The sequence below is a fragment of the Siniperca chuatsi genome, linkage group LG1 (assembly GCF_020085105.1).
Source record: "Siniperca chuatsi isolate FFG_IHB_CAS linkage group LG1, ASM2008510v1, whole genome shotgun sequence".
In the NCBI taxonomy this organism is placed as follows: Eukaryota; Metazoa; Chordata; class Actinopteri; order Centrarchiformes; family Sinipercidae; genus Siniperca; species Siniperca chuatsi.
Genome location: NC_058042.1, coordinates 28,968,126 through 28,993,471, shown reverse-complemented (window position 1 = coordinate 28,993,471; position 25,346 = coordinate 28,968,126). Strand labels below are relative to the sequence as shown.

The 25,346-nt window shown below is 40.0% G+C and overlaps 1 protein-coding gene across 1 annotated transcript in view; it reads left to right on the top strand.

The window, feature by feature from the left end:
- ntrk3b (neurotrophic tyrosine kinase, receptor, type 3b) overlaps positions 1–25,346 on the top strand; it is a 179,224-nt gene that overhangs the window by 88,387 nt on the left and 65,491 nt on the right. Inside the window, 7 exon segments of the mRNA XM_044200637.1 lie at positions 4,264–4,418; positions 5,047–5,189; positions 7,048–7,189; positions 13,754–14,059; positions 14,693–14,707; positions 17,962–18,017; positions 20,579–20,681. Coding sequence (XP_044056572.1) covers positions 4,264–4,418; positions 5,047–5,189; positions 7,048–7,189; positions 13,754–14,059; positions 14,693–14,707; positions 17,962–18,017; positions 20,579–20,681 — 920 coding nt within the window.

The following is a 25,346-nucleotide window of genomic DNA, read 5'->3' as shown; positions in this document are numbered from 1 at the left end:
TTTTGGAGTAGCAGGGTGGATCGTTAGCCAGCTTCAAGGAAACATCATGCTGTTAGCTCTCTGTATCTGGGGTCACACTGCTGTTTGCTTTTCTTCTTTTCTAAGTCTAATCTGCTCTCCCCCAGACATTTATCAACATCCAGCTGTCAGTTTGCTGTTTTTTTTTCTTTTGTTGTCTTATAACTTGTTAAGATGGAAGAGCTGTAAAATCACAACCCTGTTACTGTACTGTACGAGCTGGGCACACGTTTGAAATGCAGGGTTGCAGCTATTTCAGTGCAATATCCTTCCTTTTTCTGTATTTGTACAGCTGCATCTTGGCCCTGATCAGCTCTGCCCAGAGGAGTAGTGGGTAATGTATGGAGGTGGTGGTTCTTATTAACAATTACCATAATTACAGTATAAAAGGGGGAAAGCCTGGGCCGCCCTGCTCTGGTGAGCTTTGATCCCTTGTGGTTCAACTTGCTCAGCATTAAATAAAAACCTTTAACAGTGAAATTCTCCCCCGCACCGGCATGTAGGGATTTACCTGTCTGTGGAGTGAACTCTGTGCTTTATACAGTGCAGTTTTCCTAGTCCAGGTTAATACGTTTATCCAACATGTTGCTGAATGCGCATATATTTTAGAATTCTTCCAGTATTTTAGTATTTATATCAATATATTTAAATTTGACTACTATTAGGCCAACAAAATGACTTTCTTGGTATCGTGACCTTGGTGTTTTCTAAAATCCTGCATAAATATGCATGTGTCATTGTAGGAATGATAAACTAAGCTATGTTCTGCCGGACATAATAACCGAAAAGTTGTCAAGTAAATGTTCTGTGTGATCCGTTGTGAGGAAAATATTTGCATCTTTGCTGGAAATATTCATCAGAGAAGAAAATGTTTTGGTTGCCTAATAAAGTTTTTTTTTTTTAATCAAAACACAAATTGCCGCAATTGAAGACACAAGGACACAATGGATTTGTTCACTTTTAGATTTAAATCATATTGGTTGTTTTTTCTACATAATATACTGGAAGAAAATGCAGGTCTAAGTGATTAGATGTGCATTTCTCTGCAAGTGGAAATGTAATAAAAAGTTATTTGAGTTTAAATGAAATGGGAAATGGAGTTTTTTTAGATTTGTTTATGAATTATTCGAGTTATAGATTTTGACTTTGATCGTTACGTTAGTATTGGCATAAAAGGTTAGAAAAATGCTAACACTGACTGCAATCAGAGTGCACTTGTACAAAATAACTTCTAATTAATAACATTTAATAAAATTCCTTGGTTTTTGCAGTAATTAAAGAAAAAAGGAGAATAATAGATGGATAATGGATAGATGTGGTGCTGTGTCCCTTCTATGTAGCATACAAGTTAGCTCAATGAGTATGCTGTCATATAGTGAATGTGAAGAGGCTCTGCTGTAACTACAGTATCAGATCCAGTGAGCACCTGATGATAAGCTAGATCCACCTGAGGAAATCTATTCTCATTACCTTATACGGCACGGTGGACGTACTGCATATATTATTCATGCTTTCTGCAATATCTTATTGACCTCTGTCAAGGACATTTGGACAGGCATTCATCTCGACAAAATTGGCCAATCACAGCCTCCAAATTGGACATATGCAAAATGCAGAGGTGGGGTACAACAGTGAATAATGTGGCTCTGCTGCATGCTGCTGTGAGAATGAAATGTATGCACAGAAGAGCCTAATGATATCTGCCTGCCGCTAAAACAGCCTGAGACTGATAGCCTGAACACTGCTTTGACCTTTGACCTTCTCACATTTGAATGCCACGGTGCGGGCACTGATTGTTTTTCTTCTTGTCTGTTGATTTGAATAAATCCAACTACAGTCATACATCTGTGGTGACTGTCATATATCCCAGGGTGTTTTGTGTGAGCAGTCGCTTGACTATATTGCTGATTTTTATTATTGACACTGTTGATTGTGTTGTTACCACTGTATTATTGATATTGTGAAAAATGTTGCTAATTAGATTGAGAGCATTGTCAGTAATGTTGCTTTTCATGCAGCTGAAGATTGTTATTGCTTCCTCTCTTGCTGTTGCTAATGGAGAAGGTGAAGTGTGTTCACAGCTTGGTGGAAACCACAGACTGAAGTTCATTCAAAACACTAATTAAAGGATTTCTTGTGAGGTTCCAGGAATACATAATTATTTCCTGGTATTTCCTGCCATCAATGGAGTTTGATTTTAAACAGAACTGCAGATAATTAAACACAAAATGTTTTTCACTCACATTTTCTGATGTTATTCTTCAGCTTACACAGTAGTAGCACAGCCATTCCTCTTAAAAATACACTATTTTTGAACTGGGAAAAAAAACACACTGCCAACTATACAGAATCACCAGATCCACTGATTGTCAGCATATCCTCTTAACATTATCAGTATGAATACGCCCGAGTGGCTACAAGCCTATGAGCATCTTTACAGTGTTGACTATTGATGCGTGAAGTTAGCCGAATATTCACACTGGATTCACACTGTGTTTTCACTTTGCTTCACCAAACCAGACGAGTGTGGAGTGGCAGAAAAGGATAATCTGTCTGATGTATCCATTTTGACATGTTATGTTGGTGGTTTGAGGAATGGGAAATAATTGTTGGACATTTAGTTATAACATTAGGACTATTTATGTACGTACCTGTTGAACGCCACTCTACAGTCCGATTTGGATGTCTGATTTAGACAGTTTAGATGCTGCATGCATAGCACTCAGCTTTGTTCACACTTAATAGTAAAACATTTTTGCTACACAGCTGAACAGTAGGCATCCATTTTAGCATGAAAAATAATTGGAAGAAACCACTGTAGCTAAAGTTAACCCAGTTGTATTACAGTAACAACGGCATTTCAAGGTCGGGCTATCGCTATGACGGTTTCAGTGTAGCGTTAATGAGGATTGGACAAGACGCTTTTGTCTCATTCCATATGATAGTCTTCAGTATGTGAACACAGGTGCACACAGCACACACACATGCTAAACATTCTGCAGGTATTTCCCCTGGAAACTGGAGCAGATTTTGCCTAAAATTCCTCGTACTCAACCCTACAAAACTTGACTCAATGTTGTTGAAGAGGCTTATTGCCTTGTTGTTGAAGATATTAAATGAATGCAGCTTGTTGTTGTTACAATATACAAGTGTAACTGCTTCCATTATTTGTGTTTGAGATAATGGTGTGTAAAGTGTTTGGTGCCCTTGTTGTTTTTATGAACAGATATTAACTGACAATTTACCACAAACATCACACCACGTCTTTAAGAATCATCACTCAAAAAAAAAAGAAAAAAAAATAGATATTCTTTATAACTTCAGATCTTGGCTTGAAATAAATCCAGGGTATAGTACAATGCAAAAAGGAACTACTGGTAGCCATAGCAGCATGACTTGTACGAAAAGTAAACAAATATGCTAAAACCATGGAGGTGTAGATCGATTCAGATTGGATGTTCAGACATTCAGTGAGGTTCATCCTGTCACGTTTAAGTGTCAAGCCAGAGAAACAGGGAGAGGAGCCAAACACACACAGAGCAGGTTCAGTTCAACAGTTTTAATGAAAAGATCAAGGCTTACTCGGGTTACAGGCAGGAAGTGGTCACAACCAGGTAAGCAGTCAAAAAGAGGCAAACAAGTCAAAACAGGTAGCCAGCAAAAGCCAAAAGTCCATAAACGACACCAGAAACCGAGCATAAACCTAAGCAATACAGACCACTAGGGTCAGGAAGCTTAACACGATGCACCAATGACACAGCCTTAAATACACTCAGTGACGACAGACAAGGAGACACAGGTGCAACTAATTTACACACAGGTGAAAACAATCAAAGCAATCAAAGACAGGAAGCAAAACTACCAGACACAAGAGGGAGGGACAATATTACAAAATAAAACAGGAAATAACAGAACAAAAACTCTCTTTTCACCTGGACCTTCTACCACTGCATGCGCAACCTCTTTTTAAAAAATTACACAATATGGCCAATGAGCTATTATGGCCTGTGTTTTGTCAATAGCTTTCTCAATTTTTATCATAGACACGTCAGTCCAACTTTACATTAATCTGGGGCCTCCCTCACATTATATACACAACCTCCAGTTTTTAAAGATAAATCATGCAATATTGCCCCAGATACTCTTGTGACATGAACAGATTCAGATAGTAGCTTTGCATTACATCCCTAGTGGTTAGACTGGTGTTATTGTCATTGCTGATTTTGTTGTTTCCTGTTTTTCAAGGCGTCTGGATGGCGTGTTTTTTGACTGCGGCTGTGATATCCGCTGGATCCAGCTATGGCAGCAGAGAGGAGAGGCCACGCTCCACACACAGCAGCTCTACTGCAGGAATGGAGCCTCCAAGATACGACTGCACAACATGTACATCCACAACTGTGGTAAGAGGAGGAGGAGGAGGAGGAGGAGGGAGGGAGGGTGTGAACTGCATTTAAAAAAGAGGAAAAGAAAAAGGAAGCAGCAGAGGGGAGATGTAGTGAGGGAAGGGGTAGAAAGGAGGAGAGCAACGGTGAGGAAAACGTGGTGGGTGAAAAGAAAGGAGAATGGCTGATGGAAGGACACAGGGAAAGCAGGAGAAGGAAGGATAGGGTTGAAAGTGAAATGGTGAGGAAAGAGAAGCGGAGCAGGGAGATGAGTCGAGGTGGGAAAAGGGGGGTGGGGGGTGTGACAGAGTTCAGAGGGTGAATCTGATGTGAGGAGCTCTGTGTTGATTCTGACAGAGGCTGTAGACTCTGCAGTATTATCTCTTGGTGGTGACTCATCCCTGACATCTAATGTGTGTGAGTATGTGTGTGTGTGTGTGTGTGTGTGTGTATGTCTTTGGATGTGTACCCCATTTCCTCCTTTGTACTAATTCTGTTACATTAATGAAAAGTGATTAATTGATTTGGTGTGAAAATATGTAGACACAGGCAGTGACAGGTGTGTATTAACATGAACATACACTGTGTGTGTGTGTGTGTGTGTGTGTGTGTGTGTGTGTGTGTATTTGTATGTCTGTGTTTTCAGACCTACCAGAGATCAGTGTGAGCCACAGCAGTGTGTTGGTGATGGAGGGCGACAATGTGACGGTGAGCTGTAATGGATCTGGATCACCGCTACCTGAAGTGGACTGGACTGTCAGCGGCCTGCACTCCATCAACACACACCTGGTCAGACACACACACACACACACACACACACACATCAGTGTTATTATGCTTTTATAGCTTTAATGCTTCAAAATGACACTGAAAAAAATGACAATATAAAAGTATATCCAAACCATTTACATCACGTTATGATCCTATTTTAGGGCCCTGCTTTTCAACTATGGCTTAACTAATCCAGGCTAATGTTGTTATCAGCAGTGGTGGAAGAAGTACTCAGATCCTTTACTTAAGTAAAAGTACCAGCACAACAGTGTAAAATTACTCCTTTACAGGTAAACTTAAATACAAGTACAGAAGTATAATCAGCAAAATGTAGTTACTGTAAAATAAATGTTAATAAATGGCTCGTATGACTGATATGTTATTATATAAATAGCATTATTAGATTGTGAATACTGCATAGCGTACATACTTAGAATGAGTAAGCAGCATTTTACTCTTGTAGCTGGTTAAGGGGGAGCTCGTTTTAACTACTATATTAGATCATTTACTCCAGTAGTTCCCAGCCTAAGGGTTTGGCCCTTCCCAAGAGTCACAAGATAAATCTGAGGGGTGATGAGATGATTAATGAGACAGGAAATAAGAAGAAAAAAAAAAAGTCCTGCTACACCAACTTCTCTCTAATCTTATTTTTTTTTTTGTAAAATACTGGATTGTTTTTCTTTGGGTCTCGAACAGTTCTTTAAAGGAAACCATCTGAGAAGTTCAGAGGAAACATATCTATTTGGAGTTAGAGGATTGATTTGTTACACTTGGATAAAGGTATCTTGAATAACAGAACGCTCTTATTTTGACATAAAGGAAACATGAATAGAGAGTCAAAAACAAGATCGACACTCATGTTTGCACTTACATGAGATACAGTAGGCGTGTTGGCAAACCTTCCATCGTGCAGCGGGGGGAATAGACTTAAGGACATTTATTTAACTGTATGTCTGTTCCTGCATTGTTATTGGTGTTATTGTGTTGTGTATTGTATTCCACCATGTTTCCACTTTTTTCACAATCCCATTATTCAGTCAGTTATTGTGAGTGTATCCGGTTACACTTTGAGGGATGATATTTACACTATTAGTGAGGTTCTCCCCAATATGAGAGCAAAACGTTGTTGCAGCATTGATTATAACTCTAACACCACTATCAACCCACCTGGGGGCTAGAAGATAAGATTCATACCTCTGAGAACTCTAACTTGCCGTAACAGCTTACCTTAAAACCATGACATGAAACCCTGCTAAAATCTGTCACGAAGCAGATTTAATTGCAATTCCAATTTTCCTCTAGTTTATAAATGTACCTTAATTAAAAACAATCCAAGTATATATATAGTCTATACTTATAAATGCAAGCGCAATGCATACATTTTAGCATGACAAATTCGGCCATGTTTTCTGGCTCCATTGGCCTTTTAACAGTCAGCTTGATGTTTTAGGTAAGACGGATACTGTAGCTCATCAGGATGAGTGAAGTGTTGGGGAACCTGGGGAGCCAACTGAAGATAAGAAGGGAATCATAAGCATTGTATTTTGCTACGTATAGATGAAAAGTTAGGAATCAGTTAGTCCAATTAGTGCCAAAATTTACAATTTATCACTCTTTGCATTCTTGCTGCAATTTTAGCCCTACAGCAGTAAGATCACACAAGATCATTGCAGTGATTGATCCACTGGTAGTGTTTACGCCTTCACTTGATTCTATTCTTTATTCTATTTGAACTAATCAATCACTAATTAACTTTAATTTTAATTAAGTGATTAAAAATTAAAACCCCAGTAATATAATTATTTATGCTGTATACCCTTCACAAACCTAAATGTCTCTCTTGTCTCCATCTGTGTCTCTCATTCTCTTTCCCTAGTCCAATGTATACTGGCCGAATATCCACTCTATCAACCTGACTCTTTTCAACATCAGCCGAGATGACAACAACTTTCAGCTGACCTGCATTGCAGAGAATGTGGTGGGGATGACCAACTCCTCCATCCAGCTCAACGTACAATGTGAGTTGGATTTCTCCTATGATTAAATCCAGGGAAACTCTGGCCATGCACTGCAGAGGGGACAGGAGTGAGGTGAAGGCTATAACGTTTCAAACTTACACTACAGGTTCTTACAGATCACCTACTTCTACCTTGTTGCTTAAATTTGCATATTAATAAGAAAATATTATTCCCATGAAATGATTCAAACTCTGTATTTATTTAAGATTCAGAGTTCATATATATTCATATTAATGCTGCCTATGTGTTATGTGGAGGTAGGTATGTTGACATAAAATATTTGCTTATTCTGACTAATTTGTTTAATTAATCTCCTAATTTGCATAGCTGTTTATGTTTAATATCATGAAGGTTAATGGTGGGACATTAGGAATCTCAAATGGTTTGTGTTTCAAATTAAATTCAGTAGCTTGGCCCATGGAGTGTACATACATAGAGTAATATCACCAGGACAACAGTGGCATAAGAAACAAAAAATCAGGTTTGACAACAAAGTAGAACACTGTGTAACTAGAAGGGCTTTAGTTAGTTATAACACCCCTTTGCTATGCTAGTAGTTTTATTTAAACCCTGTGTTAATAATTGACCCAGGGTACTACATTTTTGGGATTTCACATTGTCTAGGTTAATACGGCCATTCACTTATTTTTGTAAGTAAAAATGACGTAAGTGACATTGCAGCATTGCAAACTTTCATACTGTTACATTTAGCACCAGGGTTGCTACAGAGCAGAGTTTATTAACTCACAGTTAAAAGAGATGTTGATCTTCTTATAGCAAAAGAGTCTACAGCCATGCTAGCGGCTCTGTGAGGCTGTGCGTAGGCACAGTGGTGGTTTGAGCTAAATGCTAACATCAGCATGCTAGCAAGCAAGCAATACTAATGCTGATGATGAGCAAGTATAATGTTTACCATATCATCATTTTAGTTTAGTGTGTTAGCATGCTAAGATTTGCTAATTAGCACTAAAAAGTAAACCAAAGTATTGGTGTAAATGTAAATTTTGACCTGATGATGGCGCAAGGTTAAGGGATCATTAAAGTTATTACAATTTGAGGGGAACATCAGTATCTGTACCATATTTCATAGCAATCCATCCAATAGTTGTGAAGACTTCACTAAATGCCAAATATGTCAACCTCATGGTGGCATTAGAGAAAAAGTCAGAAATTTCAGTCTGGACCAAAGTGGTGGACTGACAGACTCATATTGCCTCCCTTGGAGCCATGCCAAAAGTGCTAGTGTGTCATGTTGTTTGCTCAGGATTAAATGTGGGGTCAGTAAGGGTTAGCCCAGGGTAAAATGTAGTGTGAACATCTGTAATAAGTAACAACCTCCATCAACCTTGCCATAACAGAAATATCATCAATTCAGTCTCCACAATGTCTGTACTGTCTCCATCAATAGTCATGTTTCTTGGGTATTAGATCGTATTTGCTCACTCTTCATGGATGCTCTGAATAAGACTCAAATGCTTAAAATGTGAAATTATTTTCTTCTGTTGTTGAAGACGCTAATCAGTGAACCCTGCTGGTGTAGTGATTGCTTGGAATGAAATCTTGTTGCTGACAACTGAGCTAGTGGCTTATTCACATTAGAGGACATCAACTTGTCTACGTGCTGCCATGGTTTGATAAAATCTGGAATAGTTTGGTACATGCTGGGACAATTAATAATCCAGTTTACCAAAAGACAGCACAATTTGAAAATACTGGTATTAACTTTCAGTGACAAAGTGACATTTGTACAGTTGACAGCTTAATTTGCAGTCTTCTGCAAAAATATTTCTATTATATAAATATTTTGTGAGGCATACATTAATTTATATTGAATGTATAGTACAGTATCCACATTTTTATGTAGGAGACAGGGCTGTGTTTGCAGATATGCAGCTGTTTTAATAAACAGCTCATGAATGAAAGGCATGGGACATACTGTATTGCCCCAGCCGTTCTCAATCCCCTTAGATTATTTTCATTCATTTATCAGTAACAACTTTTTGCATTATGCTAGATCAGGATTATGACATGAATTGTGTACAGACTTGGTTATTTGGAGATATTGTTAGTTTATTTTTTTGGGTTCTCTTTTATATGCATGATTCTTATCCGTCCTAACAGGAATGGTCGCCACTGACTTTTGGTTAAGCTGCACCAAAGAACAATACTGTAAATCAAGAAAAAAAAAAAAGCTTATTTAGAATGTAGCTTGTACAATACGAATGCTTGGAGCCAAAAACACTTGGTGGTTTTCTACTGCACAAGATGCCTTTCTTGGCAGCTTTGATGGACTTATGTTGGGACTGAAATATATCTTGTATTAATGACACTGACAGCCTAAGAGAATAAATTACAACAGGAAAAAAATTCCTTTACCAAGCAGAACAGGCAAATTATGCAGGTACATTTAGAATGCAATGAGGTGTTGCACAGTTACACACCAAGTGAAATTGATGTAGCCAATTAGCAAGAATATACCCTTCAGCCCACATGAAAGCTCAGCCTTGATCTGAGCGGAAAGAGAAAAGGAAAAAAAAAATACAACCCTCAGCAATCATAAAGCAATGATTTGGTAACCATCAGAATGTTCCTCTAATATCCAGACCATGAATTACAGTATATAACTCAGCTCTTACAGAAGTTTACCCTGTGGACCCTGGGCAGATTTGGGACAGACTGTATTCAAAGCCAATATTTATCAAAGGTGCCTGACATTTTTGTCTTTGTAGAAAGCTCGCTGTTGTAGAGCACAATCTATTGTGGCTGTTTGCAATATATCACGCTACAGGACAGGGGAGATTTGTCACCAATTCAAACACTCCCTACTGGAGCAGAGCTGCTAAGGACCATGCTAGAATGACAGATTTACTTTGCAACATCTAGTCTTCAGGGCTTCCTCCATGCGGACACTCTATGGATGTACATATCCAGGCTTTTTTTTTTTCCTGTTGACACTCTCTGCTGGTGCTGCAAATTAACTTATTAATTTTTCACCACATGCTCTGATGGTAATTACATTTCCTCCCCTGTGCAGCCTATTGTCTCTGGAAATGTCATAAAATAGCTTAAACTGCTGCTCTGATTAGGGAGTAATCTGATTGACAGCGAAATTACCAGCCGTCAAGTGACATTCTCTGCATTCTAAGATGAGTTCCCTGTTTTAGCGAAACTGTAATTAACCACAATACAAATTCTGCAGACCCATTGTCCTGCTTTTATCTGGAACAATAGCAGCTCTACAGCATTGTGGACTCACATAACTTACCATGTTTTTCCTTTAGTCCTATAAGCCTGATGTAGCTCTCTATTAAGAACAAGGCACTTACTAACGCCTGGGTTAGTAGTTCTGTTCCCTGGGTAGCTCTACAGGTAGAGCAAGGCATTAACTCTAATTATGAGTAATTAATGAGGAAATTAGGTGTATCCCAGTTGTATCCCTCCAGGGACATAATATCACTATGCAGCTTCAGGTTAAAATCTGAATCACAATGTCATTCAACCCAGAGGGAATATGTGGCAATATCTGTCCCATGAAACTGTTGCCTCCCCTGTCACTGCCAGCCATGTTGTCCTGTCTGTAGGCTGGCTGGAACATGGCATTTGAAATATGCCACCAGTGTTACCACTAACATTGCACAACTAGCCTTGTATTCAATGTTCTCACTGATAAAAGGCATTCAGTTATCAAAGCTTGTCATCTGTATGAGCGCTACAAGGACACCATGTTGTTATAGACCAGTATGGAGTGCCGCACTGATTTGTATTGTATTGACTGAGACTGGGCTGACAGCCACGCTGAGAGGAAAATGGATCGGTCCCTAACTGTCCATCAACAAGAGAATTTCGTTTTTTCCTCTCTTTTTCTCTCTCTGTCTTTAGGCTGCACAACTGTATACCGCCCTCACTTCATGCCCATCTTCCTCCCTCCTCTCTCTTTCTTTTCTTTCATCTCTATCTTTTCTCTTTCTTCCTGCACTCAAAATCACAGCTATGTACACGCCCCCACACCAACATGTTCACACACACACACACACACTCACACACATTCGCCTTAGCCCTTAGTTCAATTGAATGACTTTATTGTCACTATTGTCTAGCAGGAACAGTATCACCAAAGCAATTTATGAAATGACAGCTTTCGAACACTAATAAATACTTTATTCATCTTTTTACGTGATGATTATTTGGTTCGAAAAACATGAGTTATCCATTGCTACACAGTCAACGACAGTTAATAACCAGAGCTGTAACTGAGAGCTACTTTTATTATCAATTTTTCTGACAATCATTTATAAATGAAGCAATCACAGTCTATCATTGTATATTAATGATAAAGCATAAGTGCAGTGTTTACAGGTAGAAACACTGGGAGCCGCTGTGAAAAGCCGGTCGTCTTGGGGGGAGGGGAGTGGTTGCACTTGGTTGTTCATATGAAAAGTGACAGTAACAGTTTTGTAAAGAGTGAAAAAAGCTTGAAGTTCAGTCCGTGTCAATAGGTTTTATGTGGTTTAATTAATTGCAAATTCGATTACGACTTTGCACTGCAAAAGTACAATATCAGCTAAGACAGACACTGCGTTATAACCTCATCTTGGCCCTGTCTTTTAGACACCTTTTTTAGCCACTGTGGCAGCATGGCAATGATGGTCGGTTGAATCACTACTTTGGTCCAGACTGAAATGTCTCTGCCACCATTAAATGGATTACCAAACACAAACAGACATTCGTGGTCCCCAGAGGATGAATCCTAATGACGTTGGGGATTCCCTGACCTTTCCTTTAGTGCCACCATCAGGTCAAAGTTTTTACTTATCCAGTGAAGTATCTGCCAGATGGGTTTTCACCAAATTTTGTACAGACATTCATGGTTCCCAGAAGATGAATCCTACCGACTTTGGTCATCTCCTGACTTTTCATCTAGTGCCACCATGAGGTTGACATTTGCGGTTTTGAGTAAAATATCTTGACAAACAGACATAGCTTCAGACATTCTTGTCCCCCTCAGGCCCCAGGATGAACTTTTCATATAGTGCCATTATGAGGTCAACATTTTAACTTCTCCAATGCTTTAGTTTTTCAAGGTATTTGGACCAAATATATACATTTCCATCAGCCTTAGCTGTACCTCGTGTTTCGTACTAATTAGTAAATGTTAGCATGCTAACATGCTAAACTAAGATGGTGAACATGGTGAACATTACACCTGCTAAACATAAGCATGTTAACATTGTCATTGTGAGCACATTGCCATGCTGATGTTAGCACTTTGCTAAAAGCCCCTTTGTGCCTCAGCACAGCCTCACCAAGCTGTTAGCATGGCTGTATTGTGCTTACATTGTGCCCAAATAAAGTTGGCACTAATCAAAATGCTTCAAACAAGTTGACACACAGAAAAGCTGGCCCAAAGTAGTTTTACATTTGCAATACACAGAGGGTCATATGGGGGAGTTAATAGGGGCCAAACAACAAACTTTTTCCCTGGGGCCTCCAAACAGGTTAATCCTGCCATCCAAATCCCCCATTTAGTGCCTGTAATCGTCAAATATTTGGCATTTTTAATTAATAGTTTACTTTTCCCTAGTTGTTGATTAAAAGTATAATCAGAAAATATGAACCATTTAGCAGCACATTGCATGAAACTGCAGGTGGGGATTCATTGGGGCAGCTGCAGGGTTGCACACGCACACATGCAACCATGATCTAGCTATATAAATAGGATTGCTCACACATGCCTATAGAAATTGCAGACTTCATTTAGACCCAGCAAGAGACAAAGCAATGGTATATTATGTGTGCGTGTGTGTGCTTGTGAGAGAGAGTGGTGGAGGTGGGTGAGTAGGGTTGGTGGGGGTGGGGGGGCGGCAGATATGTAGAATAGACACAGAGAGAGATTGCCAGGTAATACCGTCTGCCAAATATTTCCTTTTGATGATGTAGCTGCAAGAGTGACTCATCACAAAGACAAATCAGTGGATGAATGGTTTATGAAATGTATCTGATGGTATTAAAGTGATAAATTGCCTCAGCTTGGCGGCGTTGTGGATTCAGAGGTGTGTTGCAGTATGTCAAGAAAGAGAGGCTATGTGCTTGTTTATGCAGAGGAGATTCCTCTGTTTATTTCCAACAAGAGGAGTCCCTTTATGTGTTTGTATTGCTCACCGTCCCATGTACTGTTGCAATATGTAACACGCAGTAAAAGGCTCATTGCCACGACCAGGCAAGAAACCTGCCTCCTAAATTTCGTGTTTCCCAGAACAAATCAAAACAGCTTTGTGTTTACTCTGCTGCTGCAGAGGTTTTGAGGTTATTCAAAGAATTAGGACAGGTTTTCATCAGCCCAAGGGTTGTGGAACTTTCTCAGCACATAAAGGTCTTTGTAATACTTCAACTTACGTTATAATAAAAACCAGGCAAGCTGATGAGGGCGAGAAAAGAGAAGTCTTGTGTGATCCAGGAACTGCTTATTCTGCTCTTTCCCTCATGCTATGGATGGAGAGTCAGTATGCCTAAAATGTTTATTTGTTATGTAAATTACATTGGGTTTTTTTTCCTTCTTCACGGCAGTTCCTCCAGTCATCCTGAGACTGGCTGAGCCCGAGCAGCGCCACGATACCTGCATCGAGTTCACAGTTCGGGGTTACCCCCATCCCAAGCTGCGCTGGTTCCACAAGCAAAAGGAGATTCTCCAGAACGAGTACATCCGAACTGAGATGGACTTCTACCAGGACTATCTGGAGGGCTGTCTAACCTTTCAGAACCCAACGCACATCAACAATGGCAACTACACTCTGGAGGCCAGCAACCCTCTGGGAACGGTCACCAAGACAGTGTATGGTCACTTCCTCGTGGACCCGGACATCGATGACGAAGGTGAGTGGATCATTTCTGCTTGATAGCTATTCGTCGCTGTGCTTGTGGTTGATGAGTGATGCACTGTTGGCATCTAACAGCACTGATATCCCCATAATCACAATCAAGAGCATACTCATGGGTAAAATGGCAGTTATGCAAAGGTTAAACACACATTTTTACTGCTTGAACATCACCTTCATTCTTCTGGATTTAAATAAGAATAAAAGCACAGGAGAAAAGAATAAATGCTGCCAAGTAACTCCTTGATTCCCAAAAGAGCTAGCATGGCCCACTTTTTGAGAATGAGCATCACGATTGGAACAAGTCTTCAACTAGCTGAATTTCTTATTTAAACTACCTGTTGTAAGAATTGTGGTTCTGTTCTAGGTGGAGAAACTATTTGGAGCTTTTAGTTTTTATTAAGATCTCCCTTCACAGGGTGCAGGTTGTGAAGCTGATCCCTGGATCTCAGCCAGAGTTCATCTATAGTTCAGTCAGGTAGATTGTTCGCTTAAAGTTCATCCTGAGTTCACAGGGAGGGGGGATAAACCCACAAAGACTGGCGCATTTCTCCCCATGGTCAATATTCCAAGGTTAATACCTTGTGTCAATTTATTGACATAGTGTGACTTTTTCCTCTGTCTTTTGCAGACATAGTGGAACTAGGTGAGTGTTTCTTTTTTCAAATTCAACCCTGCTATTTTTTTTGTTTTGTTTTTTTGCTGCTTAGTTGTTTGGCATCATTATGCACACACACAAACACACACACACACACACACACACACATACACACACAATACTTGGTGGAATATTACTGTTAAGATAGTGACCATGGAGAAATGTTTGTGTTCACTTTGTGTTGCAGTTCATAAAACGCTCTCAGCATTGGTGCTCAATTTTCTGGACCCTGATAGTAGGCTACTATTTAATCTCAATCATACCAAATGCTATATTCATGCCATGTGCCTTGTTCAAGGGCATCTCAAGTTGTTGAGAGAGAGCGAGCAGCATTTGTCATTCACTTGCTACTTGCAAAACCCCCCCTGCTTTTTTCAGGTTTTTTGGGATTAATACTGAGTATACACTAAATAATATTTCAATTCAATTTACTGTAGCTACACCTGTTGATAACAGTGGCAGACTGTCAGATTTTGAGAATTTTTGAAGCAATGGGTCCTTTATTCCAGACGGACATACAAAAAAGCAGGCTTCTCGTTATAGCACGCAACCATCAATATTGCCCGCTGAAATGACAACAGAATTTTCAGCTGTAGCTAATAAGCTAATAATATCAGCTAGCTATTCAAGCAAATTAAAAAGTTATCTGGAGGCAGCATTTTTAACCAACTCGTGGATATAATGAGTTAAAAATGCTGCCCCCAGCTAACTTTTTAATGTTGCAAACTGACAAATTTTAAAATGAGAACTATGTAAAAGGGTCTTACATATGCTCTTGATAGCTACATGCATGATAACGGGCTATCGTGCGAGTATGATAGCATGATAGTATGATGATAGGGGAAGTGTCAGATCCAACTTGTTTTATTCTAACATAACCCCGTTTGGCTGCTTAGGTTAAATACTTGGACAAGAAAGACAGGGGTTTGATTTATGCTTCACTGTTATTAAATTCAAAGATTATGCTTGACTTCTAACGTTAAAAGAGACGCTATCTCAGGTAAGGGTGGCTGGGGTTGCTGGAGTGTAAACTTCCCCAAATCTAATAACATTACCCTAAACTCTGGTGTGCTAGTCATGAACAGGGCTTTTTTTTTTTAAATGTAACCTCTGACCCCCTAAAATAATGAAGTATGAAATGCTCCATGGCCTTTTAAATAATTCTGTAATGCTACTGCTGTAGGTAGTAAGCTAGTTAGCTGGACATGCTAACAAGCAGATAAACACATTGTTTAATCCATTCCTTACTCTTCACCTCTTGTGTTTTTGGTTTTATAAAGGCAAAAACAAAAGACACCACCCCTGTTTATATATGGAATATTGCTCTCACTACAGCCCCATGCACATGTGGAGAAATCCAGAGTCTGACAGACCTGCCTTGAGGGAGGGTCAATTCTCTTTCTCTTTTTTTTTTGGCCTGATTGCCTTTAAAGCAGACAGGAAAATGAAGTGGGGGATATGACACACAACAAAGTCCCCCAGCTGGCATTGAACTGGGGACGTTGCAGCCATTTGTCTAGCAGACACCCCAGGTTTTAGTCTTTCTCTTGAATGGGAATTGTGTCAGCAACTCAGCATGCATAACGGTGCCTCCCTAACTAACCAGCCACAGTGTAAACAAGCTAGTTTCCCAACCCGTTAGCTGGTGATGTGTGAGTGTTTGTGAAGCGGCAAGTGCAGTCATATTGCTGGAACGATGCTCTGGCCAGATCTCACACTGCTTCGTAAATCTCCTGTGTGTGATGTGTGGTTTGGCCTCAGGCTGTTGTGGCAGCCTCACAGTTGACGGCTTAAACAAAGCAGGCTGGTCTGATCTCTGACCTTCATCAGAGTCTTCTTCCATCCCCATATGAGGCCATTCTTTCTAATCAGCCATGGATTATAAAGCTGCAGCATGGCCGGGGATGGAGACGGATGGACGCTGACTGTGCGGCGAGCTGCATTAGGCAGGCAACGACTTGCCACACATACACGCACACTCACACAGCTCCTGGTAGTGAGGCAGGTGAGGGAGAGGTGTTTAGGTGATGAGAGTGTGAAACATTATAGCAGCGATGTGTGAGGGAGTTCAAGCGTAGAAGGAAGACTGACAGGCTGACTGATACTAATGCTGCTGAGGAGAGAGGAGGGCAGAGGGAGGAGAGGAGAGAGGGATGAAGGCTGGGATGGAGGGACAGAGAGATGGTAGTTAGGGAACACACTCTCACACACAGCGAATGCACTTTGGTGCTGTGTGTGTCTGAGCCAGTGGCAGCCAGTCTACCATGTGGCCATTAATTTGCCCACAATTACTCTCTGATGTCCTGGCTGGAGGCCTCAGACTGGAGTTTCCCTGACACCAGCTCATTTCGTTTCATGGCTCCGTCTCTGTCCTCTTCTCCTTACACTCCCCAGACCTCTGCTGTTTGCCAAAACTCTTGTTTGTTAGAGGTGTAGCATTTTAACATCAACAAATGGATTTCAGGATAATAAAAGACATTAATATGACTACTGTAGAGTTCTGCTACCTGACCTGAGTCCAGCAGGCTCCAGTTGTGTGTTTGAAAATTTGGGTCAAGATGTTTTAAATAAAGATGTCAAGTTTGAGTTGGTTGGTGCATTTAACATTTGGTGCTCATGGCTGTATGATCTTCTTTTCTATTTCTCTGCTTGTATAATTGTGTGTAATTCTGAAGGAGCTTGTTTTAATTAGTCTGTGTCTTTGTGTATGTACAAGCATGAGCATGCATTTGTGCAATTATATTAAAAATTGTCTTTTCTGTTACTTTCTTTTCTGTTACTTTCATCTGAGGACTGGGTCTGGCTAAAAGCAAATTTCAGGCTTTTTCATCAACCTTGTGACAGGTGACAGACTTGAGTGTGCATTCAAGGCTGTGCAGACTTCTAACTGAAAGCCTTTGATCAGCCTCCAGACATAAAAATGCATTGTTCATCAACATTGTTTCACATTGTCTCAAGCTTTTATGGCACAAAACAAGGGGCTATGACAAGGTTCTTCCTGTTCACGTTAACATTTATTCAAAAGCAAAACACGAGGAGCACTCTTAGACACACAAATGAGGAAAGCACAAAATAATATTTTCAACTAGCAATGAGATCTATTACAAAACATAAAAAACCCCCCAAACATTTGGCTTCGTGTAGATATTTACCATAACTTAAGAGTGGGAGTAAAACACAGCCATTAAAGGTTTATTTTCATTCTTAGCCACTGATGCCTGTTTTGTGATTTTGTGTTGCAGTTCCTTCGCCGCCGTCAGATGGTGATTCAGGCAGACCAGATGAAGATACATTTGGGGTGAGATTTCTCCTTAATGATGTTGATGAAACAGCTGCTAAAGATCTTGCCCGTGGACTTAACACAGAGCTGCTGTGTCTTTCAACACAAATCTAAACGGCTTCTTATTTGTCAAAGGACCTTTGTAGGGGTTTGTACTGTGTGTTGACATGCAGCACTGAGGCACAAAGACTACAATACACCAAACAATGTTACAGTCATTTTTCAAAGTTGTATGTTTGGACACTAATGATGTTGACGATGGTAACCCTATCCTGCAGTGTATGCTGCTGTTTGTAAATGTTATGTAATATGGGGATTCTGTACAGCCAACGCTGGTGAGTTATTCCACTGTAGTCCAGTAGATAGAAAGAGATGCAAACACTACCATGTTTAATGGGCTTTTAATGGCAGACATTTTGACATGTTATAGCAGGAAAAGCACATGTGTGATTGATCACCTGAATAATGGCTGCAGACATTGAAGTGGGAAAGTTCCAGATCCCTAGTTATGTGCATGCTGGGTCACTGGCATGGCTTACTGGGATACCTACATGGAAGTGAGCCATTGCTAGTGTTATTAATTACACCTGTGCTTAGTGACCCAGTGTTTTGGGTTGCACTGTGCGGGGTAAAATGGGCTTGTGTGGGTGGACAGGATTTGGGCTGATTTACCATGGGTTGGGCTGGTTTTAAAATTACAGTATATTAAAAATATATTCATAAATCGTATTCCTTAGTTGTGTGAACACATCCACTCAGCACAACTTTGATATGACATAATTTTTATTAATTCTGCTGAGAGGAGATATGAGTTACCATTATTACCACCCACCCGCGGCTTACCCTATAAACACACACGAGCTGTAGTGTTTTTGCAAATCTGTATTTTCATTGTAACAGAAACCTCTATGCTTGCAACATCATTATTTGTTTGGTTGTTTGATAGCATGGGATTGCGTACTTCTCTCTCTCGCTCTTGATCTCTCTCTCTCTGTCTCCCTCTTCTTCGTGTGTGTGTGTGTGTGTGTGTGTGGGGGTACTTTAAGTTGGCATACTGTCAGGCTTGTTGCAGTTTACCAAGTTAGATAAAACCTATTATTTTTGTTATTTGAGCTGTCTCTTTATTTTTTCTGTATTTTGAAGGCAGAGGGCAGAAATGGAAAATAGTTTTAGAGTTGCACTGTATGATGTAGCCTCCTATCTGCGTTCTTGCGCACTTGTGAACACTTGAATGATTGTTTTATTATTATGTCATATTGAAAAATTGTGATGAACCACATCACTGTTGCTGTTGTTTATGAATTCATTTGTATTGTTTATTACAGATAATATTTGGGCTTTTTTAATCAATTTGGGCACATTTTGAGCAATTATTAGGCTGGAAAACATCAAACCAATCTGGCAACACTGCTCGTACCCCGTAGTTACTGTTGCTACACCTGTCAAGATGTCTGTTCTCGCACGGCACATATGCAGTTTACAATTATAACGGTGGCAGATTTACCACTCAAAATTTTTCAGAATTTTTGAAGCATGGGTCCTTGATTACATAAAGACAGGTTAAACAACTCTTGAGGTTAAGACTTTATCAGCTGCTTTAAAAAAAAACTAAATTTAATCTATAACCCCACAAACCAGTGTAGCTAATGAAATGCTCCTTAGCCTACTGTAGGCCTACTGTAGGTAGTAAGCTAGTTAGCCAGACATGCTAATGATTGCTGCTTTAGAACTGATAAACACACTGTTAAATGAATTCCTTACACTTTTGTTCTTGTATTTTTGGTGTTAGAAAAGCTAAAAAATTATACCGCCCTTTCTCTAAATGTCCCATGCACACCACTTTAACAGAAATCCAAAGCTTGACAGGCTTGCCGTGCTTACAGACCTTTTTCATGGCAGACATTTTGACAGGAAAAGCACTAGTGGAACAAATTTCATTAACGACGGCTCAGTTAGTATCCCAGTAAGCCATGCCAGTGAGCCAGCATGCACAATACTAATTAAACTAGCTCACTTAAATGGAATGCAGACATTTTTAATGTTAACGATCCTCCTGTGCTTTTCCTGCTATGACATGGCAAAATGTCTGCTCTCAAAAAGCACTATGGAGTTGTTACGCTGTGATTGGACAATTGTGCTTCGAGGGAGGGGTCTAGTGAACAGCCAACACATTTGTTTGGCGATTTAAATCTTATTTTATTTCCTTTTTGATTTGATAAGAAAACAGCTATTTATTGGATTATTAAACATTGAATTAAACATGAGAACATTCAATCCTGTTGGTGATCAGAAGCTGCATAGGTGCCGCATTTTTCCCCCCAAACTGCTCTGAGACTAAGTCTGGCTGTTAGATGAGGATCATGTTTAAATGACATTCTGTCAGCTGGACTACATCACAACCAAGACAAGTGTTTATTTCCCGACTGTTGTAATCTATGAGAAAGCAGTAATCACAATCTAGAGGCTTAAACTGCAAGACTTGCAGTATTTAAGGTGATCAGAAATCTGGAAAGGATTATGATGTGAACACAGTCCTCTGATCGCTGGCTGAGTCTGACACAACATTTCGTTTTTCTCAGGTTTCCATCGCTGTGGGTTTGGCGGGCTTCGCTTGCGTCCTCCTCCTTGTCCTTTTTGTTCTCATCAACAAATACGGCCGGCGCTCCAAATTCGGTATGAAAGGTAAGTCTACCCAAATAGTCAGACAAGCAGATAGGCAGGCAGACAGTCAGCTTTGTTTTTCGCCTTTCTGCCAGTTGCATCATTGTGCAGATCCATTCCCCCAGCTAATCTTCTCTTCAAAACCTTTGTTCACCAGAAAATGTACATATGCAGCTACTGTAGAAGTCCTACTTTTTACTGCATGTTAAAAGAACCACTACTGCACTTACGTAATATCCTCAATAGGACTCATTTGCAAAAATAAAGCTTTTACCCTTTGGAATGGTCAATTAGTGGTCTTGGTGACTGTCTTGGAAGTAGTTAAGTCCTACTAAAGGCCATACACATGCCCACGCATAGACAACTAGATCAATACTAGGGAACAGTGTGCATGCAAACGAGGTCTATGCACTGTACATACACATCATACATTCACTGCGTCTGCTGTGCAGAGCGATCGCAGAAAGGATCCTGAATTAATTAGTGGACTCTGCGCTGTCGATCACGCTGAGGAATTCAATAGGATTAATGTGGCTTTTGTGTATGCTGAGCTTTCATTTTGTGTCAGCTCCAGGTTTTGCTTGTCTCACTGGCACTGGTGTTGTGGAAAAGGCAAAAGCCTTCGTAGCGCTGATCTAAGAACAGAGAGCAGAGCAGAGAGGAGATGACGGTCGTGGCTCAGGTCTTGGTTCAGGTTCAAGTGTTTGCCCACCCAACTACAGCTGTTATCAGTTGGCAGGCTGAGTAGCATCATCTGCTCGTGTTTGGTGGTTTGTGGTAGGTGAGCTTGAGTATCAATCACAACCCCTCCCCCGTGTCCTTTTATGACAAGGTGTGTGGACTGAAGCTGATGATCCTTCTCTCTGCTGGTTTTGTTTAATTTCAATCTCCTCGTTTCTATCAATTTGCTAGCTTTTGTCTCTTTAATCAAAATATGCTCTAATAACATGCCACCGTGATTCAACACCTCAAACTTTGCATGTTCTTCATTTCATACCGTAAGCATGGTGTAAAGTGGCATTAGCCGCTGCCACCCCTTAATTAGCTACTTTACAGGATTAGAGTTCGTTACTTACCTCGGTAAAGAATTCTCCGCTGTAATTATTTAGGAGGTGGCAATTATTGCATTGGCCTAAAGCTGGCTCTAATCAAGGATGAGTCTTATAGTTAATGAGGCTTTACAGACGCGTTTGTAATGCCATGGCAAGTCATGAATTTAAGCTGTGCTAACAAACTGGTTCGACACAAAGAAACCAAAGTCAAAAAAGATAAGAATTAAAAGAGAATAAAAGCAAAATGTTGCAAACAAGAGGTCACGTACAGTACATCATAAACTCCATGATGTGAAGGCAGTTTGACACTTTTTGTTTGCATATATGAGATAAGATTTAATTGGTGCCACAGCTCCTAATGATGCATCTACCCTGCAGTAACTTACTTTCTTATTCCTTTTTATCTGAAGCACCTTTATACGGTAGATGACAATGCATTTCACACAGAGTAGTTATATTATTAATATAGTTGTAGTCATATTTATAATATCCAGCCACAAGCATGTAAAAACCATGTAAAACTCAGTCTACCAGCAATCTGAGTTACATCACAGCCTTATTTTTACACACGCTATCAAATAATAGGAGGCACTGCTTTATATTGCCAGCAACATTGAGAGCTTAGCATGTTATAATGCTCAGAGCACCCAGCATTACTACAGGGGTTATTTCAGCTGTTAGCAAAAGGGTGCTTCAAATGCAGTTTCAGTACTCTCCAAGCAGGAGCAGTGAAGAGCGTAATTTATCTCCTTAGTGGCAAGGTCCAAAGTCCTCTTGGACACTGTAGGGCATTTTTTTAAAAATTGCATTGCAGGGTCACACGATTCTCCGGCAACACTCACTGCTTCATACAATATGTTAAGATTGCCGCTTTGCTCAGGGGCACCTTAATGTTTTCTGTTAAGAGATTGAAATCATTTTTTCATACATTTTCCTCTGCTCAGATTTTTTTCCCCAGTGTAATTTGAATTTAGCTGCCTTGTTCAAGGTAACAAATAGTTTTGTGAATTACACATCCGCATATTTTTGAGCAAATCACCAGGTTGAGCCTTTATCACTGTTGATAATGCCCCCCCCCCGCCCAGTTTTTACATTAAGGTCAGTGTTATGTGGAGCATGTACCTGTAGCATAGTGTGCAGGACCATGTTGTTGCCATAATGCTTAGCTTTATGTCTTCATTTAATGATTAACAAACAACATTAGTGCTGCCATGGTTCCTCTTCTTTCCGCTGCCTTTTCTATCAGGTGGTGGTTTGTATCGGCGTACTGTGGGTACTGCACATAAGCCACATCAGTTTGAATAGAGATGCTGTCTCCGCTGTCACTGTGAGTGATTGAAGGTATGAAAGATTTAAAGAGAGGTGATGTCAGGGTGGACTCTTTCAGGACCTCATGCTGTTCTCTACAAAGGCCTGACTCTGCTGTTGTGTGTGTGTGTGTGTGTGTGTGTGTGTGTGTTATCCCCTCCCACTCTTGTTCTGGAGAATTAGCTGAAAGGCCTGAAGAAGTCATTACCTTTGGATGGTGCCATAATGGATTTTCGCTCCACTAAATCACTGTGGCTCTTTTGGCTGTTGGACTTTGATCACTGACCATTTCTGGGCGTCCAATAAAAACTCTGTTTTTCTTTTTTTCTTTTATGTGGCTTGAGTGTGTGTGTGTGTTTGTGTGCATGCGTGTGTGTGTGTGTGAGCTACATTCAATTGATTTGCTAGCATTTAAAGGCCCACCGCCACTGGCTGCCTTGCATTTACAGCTCTGACAGATATACTCCAGCTCAGTTTATGTGGTTGTAATTGCAGTTTTATGAAAGATACTTTGCCTGTCTGCATGTGTTTGCGTATGTGTGTGTTTGTGTGTGCACGTGTGTGTGCATAAAAATGGACTCATACTGTAGATAACCTGTTACTCTGATCAATATGTTGTCAACTTAAGGCCCAGCTAAAACATCTTGCAGTCTAAGCAGCAGGCTCATCTTTCACATTGTGATTCACACCAGTGGGTTTTGAAGGGTCTTTCACACAGATTTTTGTCAGCAGGGAATCAATAATGCTTCTTTTAGAAAAAGACACTCAGCATGTCAGTAATAAGTATTATGCTCCCCTTGTCATCTTTTTTATGTACTGGTAGAAAATTACCCCACTCCTGCTGCTGTAAGTGCAGCCAATATACAACAAAATGTATATCATTTTGTCACCTTCCCTATCTTCCAGGCCAGACGTTTCCACACATTTTGTGTTAAGAATTATTGGGTGCACCATCTATTTTCAGAGTGGGTGCAGTAGACCTGACTTTTAAAACTGACTGCAAAAACAGAAAATCTTTAAAATCATTTTTTTTTTGCTTCTCTCTGTTAAGGTAAACAAAATTTGAGAAAATGTGGGGACAACGAGTCAGTAACACGCCTAAAGCTTAATAGAATAACGATGTTTTTAAGATAATATAATACCAAAAAAGAGAGAAACTGAAACTTGACAAGTTCCTGGTTGTATTCTGATTTTCATCCAGCATTCTCTGTCAAATATTTTGTCATCATAACAATACAGTAACTCACCCAGATCTGAATTTTGGAAATAAAACCATTTTGAACTAATTCCGTGGGTCCCAATAGGGCTTGGGAATCAATGCCACATTGTGCTGCATTCTGGGTATTTCTGGGGCTCATCCATAATAGTTGTTGGCAGCTGCTGTGTGTTTATATAAGGAGCAGATGATACAGGCGCTATTTTTGGCTACATTTCACTGCAGAGTTTAGGCTGAAAATATACAGTGAACAAACAAAGGCAGACGTAACACGTCAGGAGGAAGTGACAAATGACGGACGAAAATTGAGTGACAGTATTTTTAGGGAGGCAAGACACTGGCAATTATTCATCAGTAGTTCAAAGATAGATGTTTTTCTGAAACAAGGGAAACTTTGTACCATCATTTTTATTGTACGGTTTTTCTCAGTTATTTTTAGTTTGATACAGATGTACCTGTGCGAAGCTGTATGGCTCCCTTATCGAGGTTGAGTTTTGTAACTTCAGTTCTCTGAATTCTGGGTGACCGTGAGATGTTTTATCGGGGTGTTAAAACATCTGCAAATGGCAGAAACGTGTTGGTTCAGACAGGAAGAGAGTTAGAGGAACACTGGATCTGACAGAGCTGTGAGGGGGGCGAGAGTGACAAAATGCATTTTTTTTGAATTTGTGAAGGGGGTGCATCCAAGCTAAAATGGGGTGTACTCACAAATTGGGTGAACTCAGTTGGGTGGAATTTGCAATTAATTAGAGCTTAGAACGATTACTTGATTAATCAATTACTTAATCAACAAAATAATCGGCAATAATTTCCATAATAAATTCCGACTGGTTCCAATTTCTCAAATGTAAATATTTGCTGTTTGATGACAGTAAACTGAACATCGTTGCGCTTTGGAATGGATTTGGTCAAAGCAAGCAATTTGAAAATGTCACCTTGCACTCTGGGAAATTGTGATGGCCATTTTTCACCATTTAAGGACATTTTGTAAACCAAACGATTAACCGATCAACCGATTGATCTGTAAAGAAACTGTATCGTCACTTGTCACGTGCCTGATCCTCTTTTAAAAGCTTGATTTCCCTGTTTTCACGCATGCCAGTGTGCCTG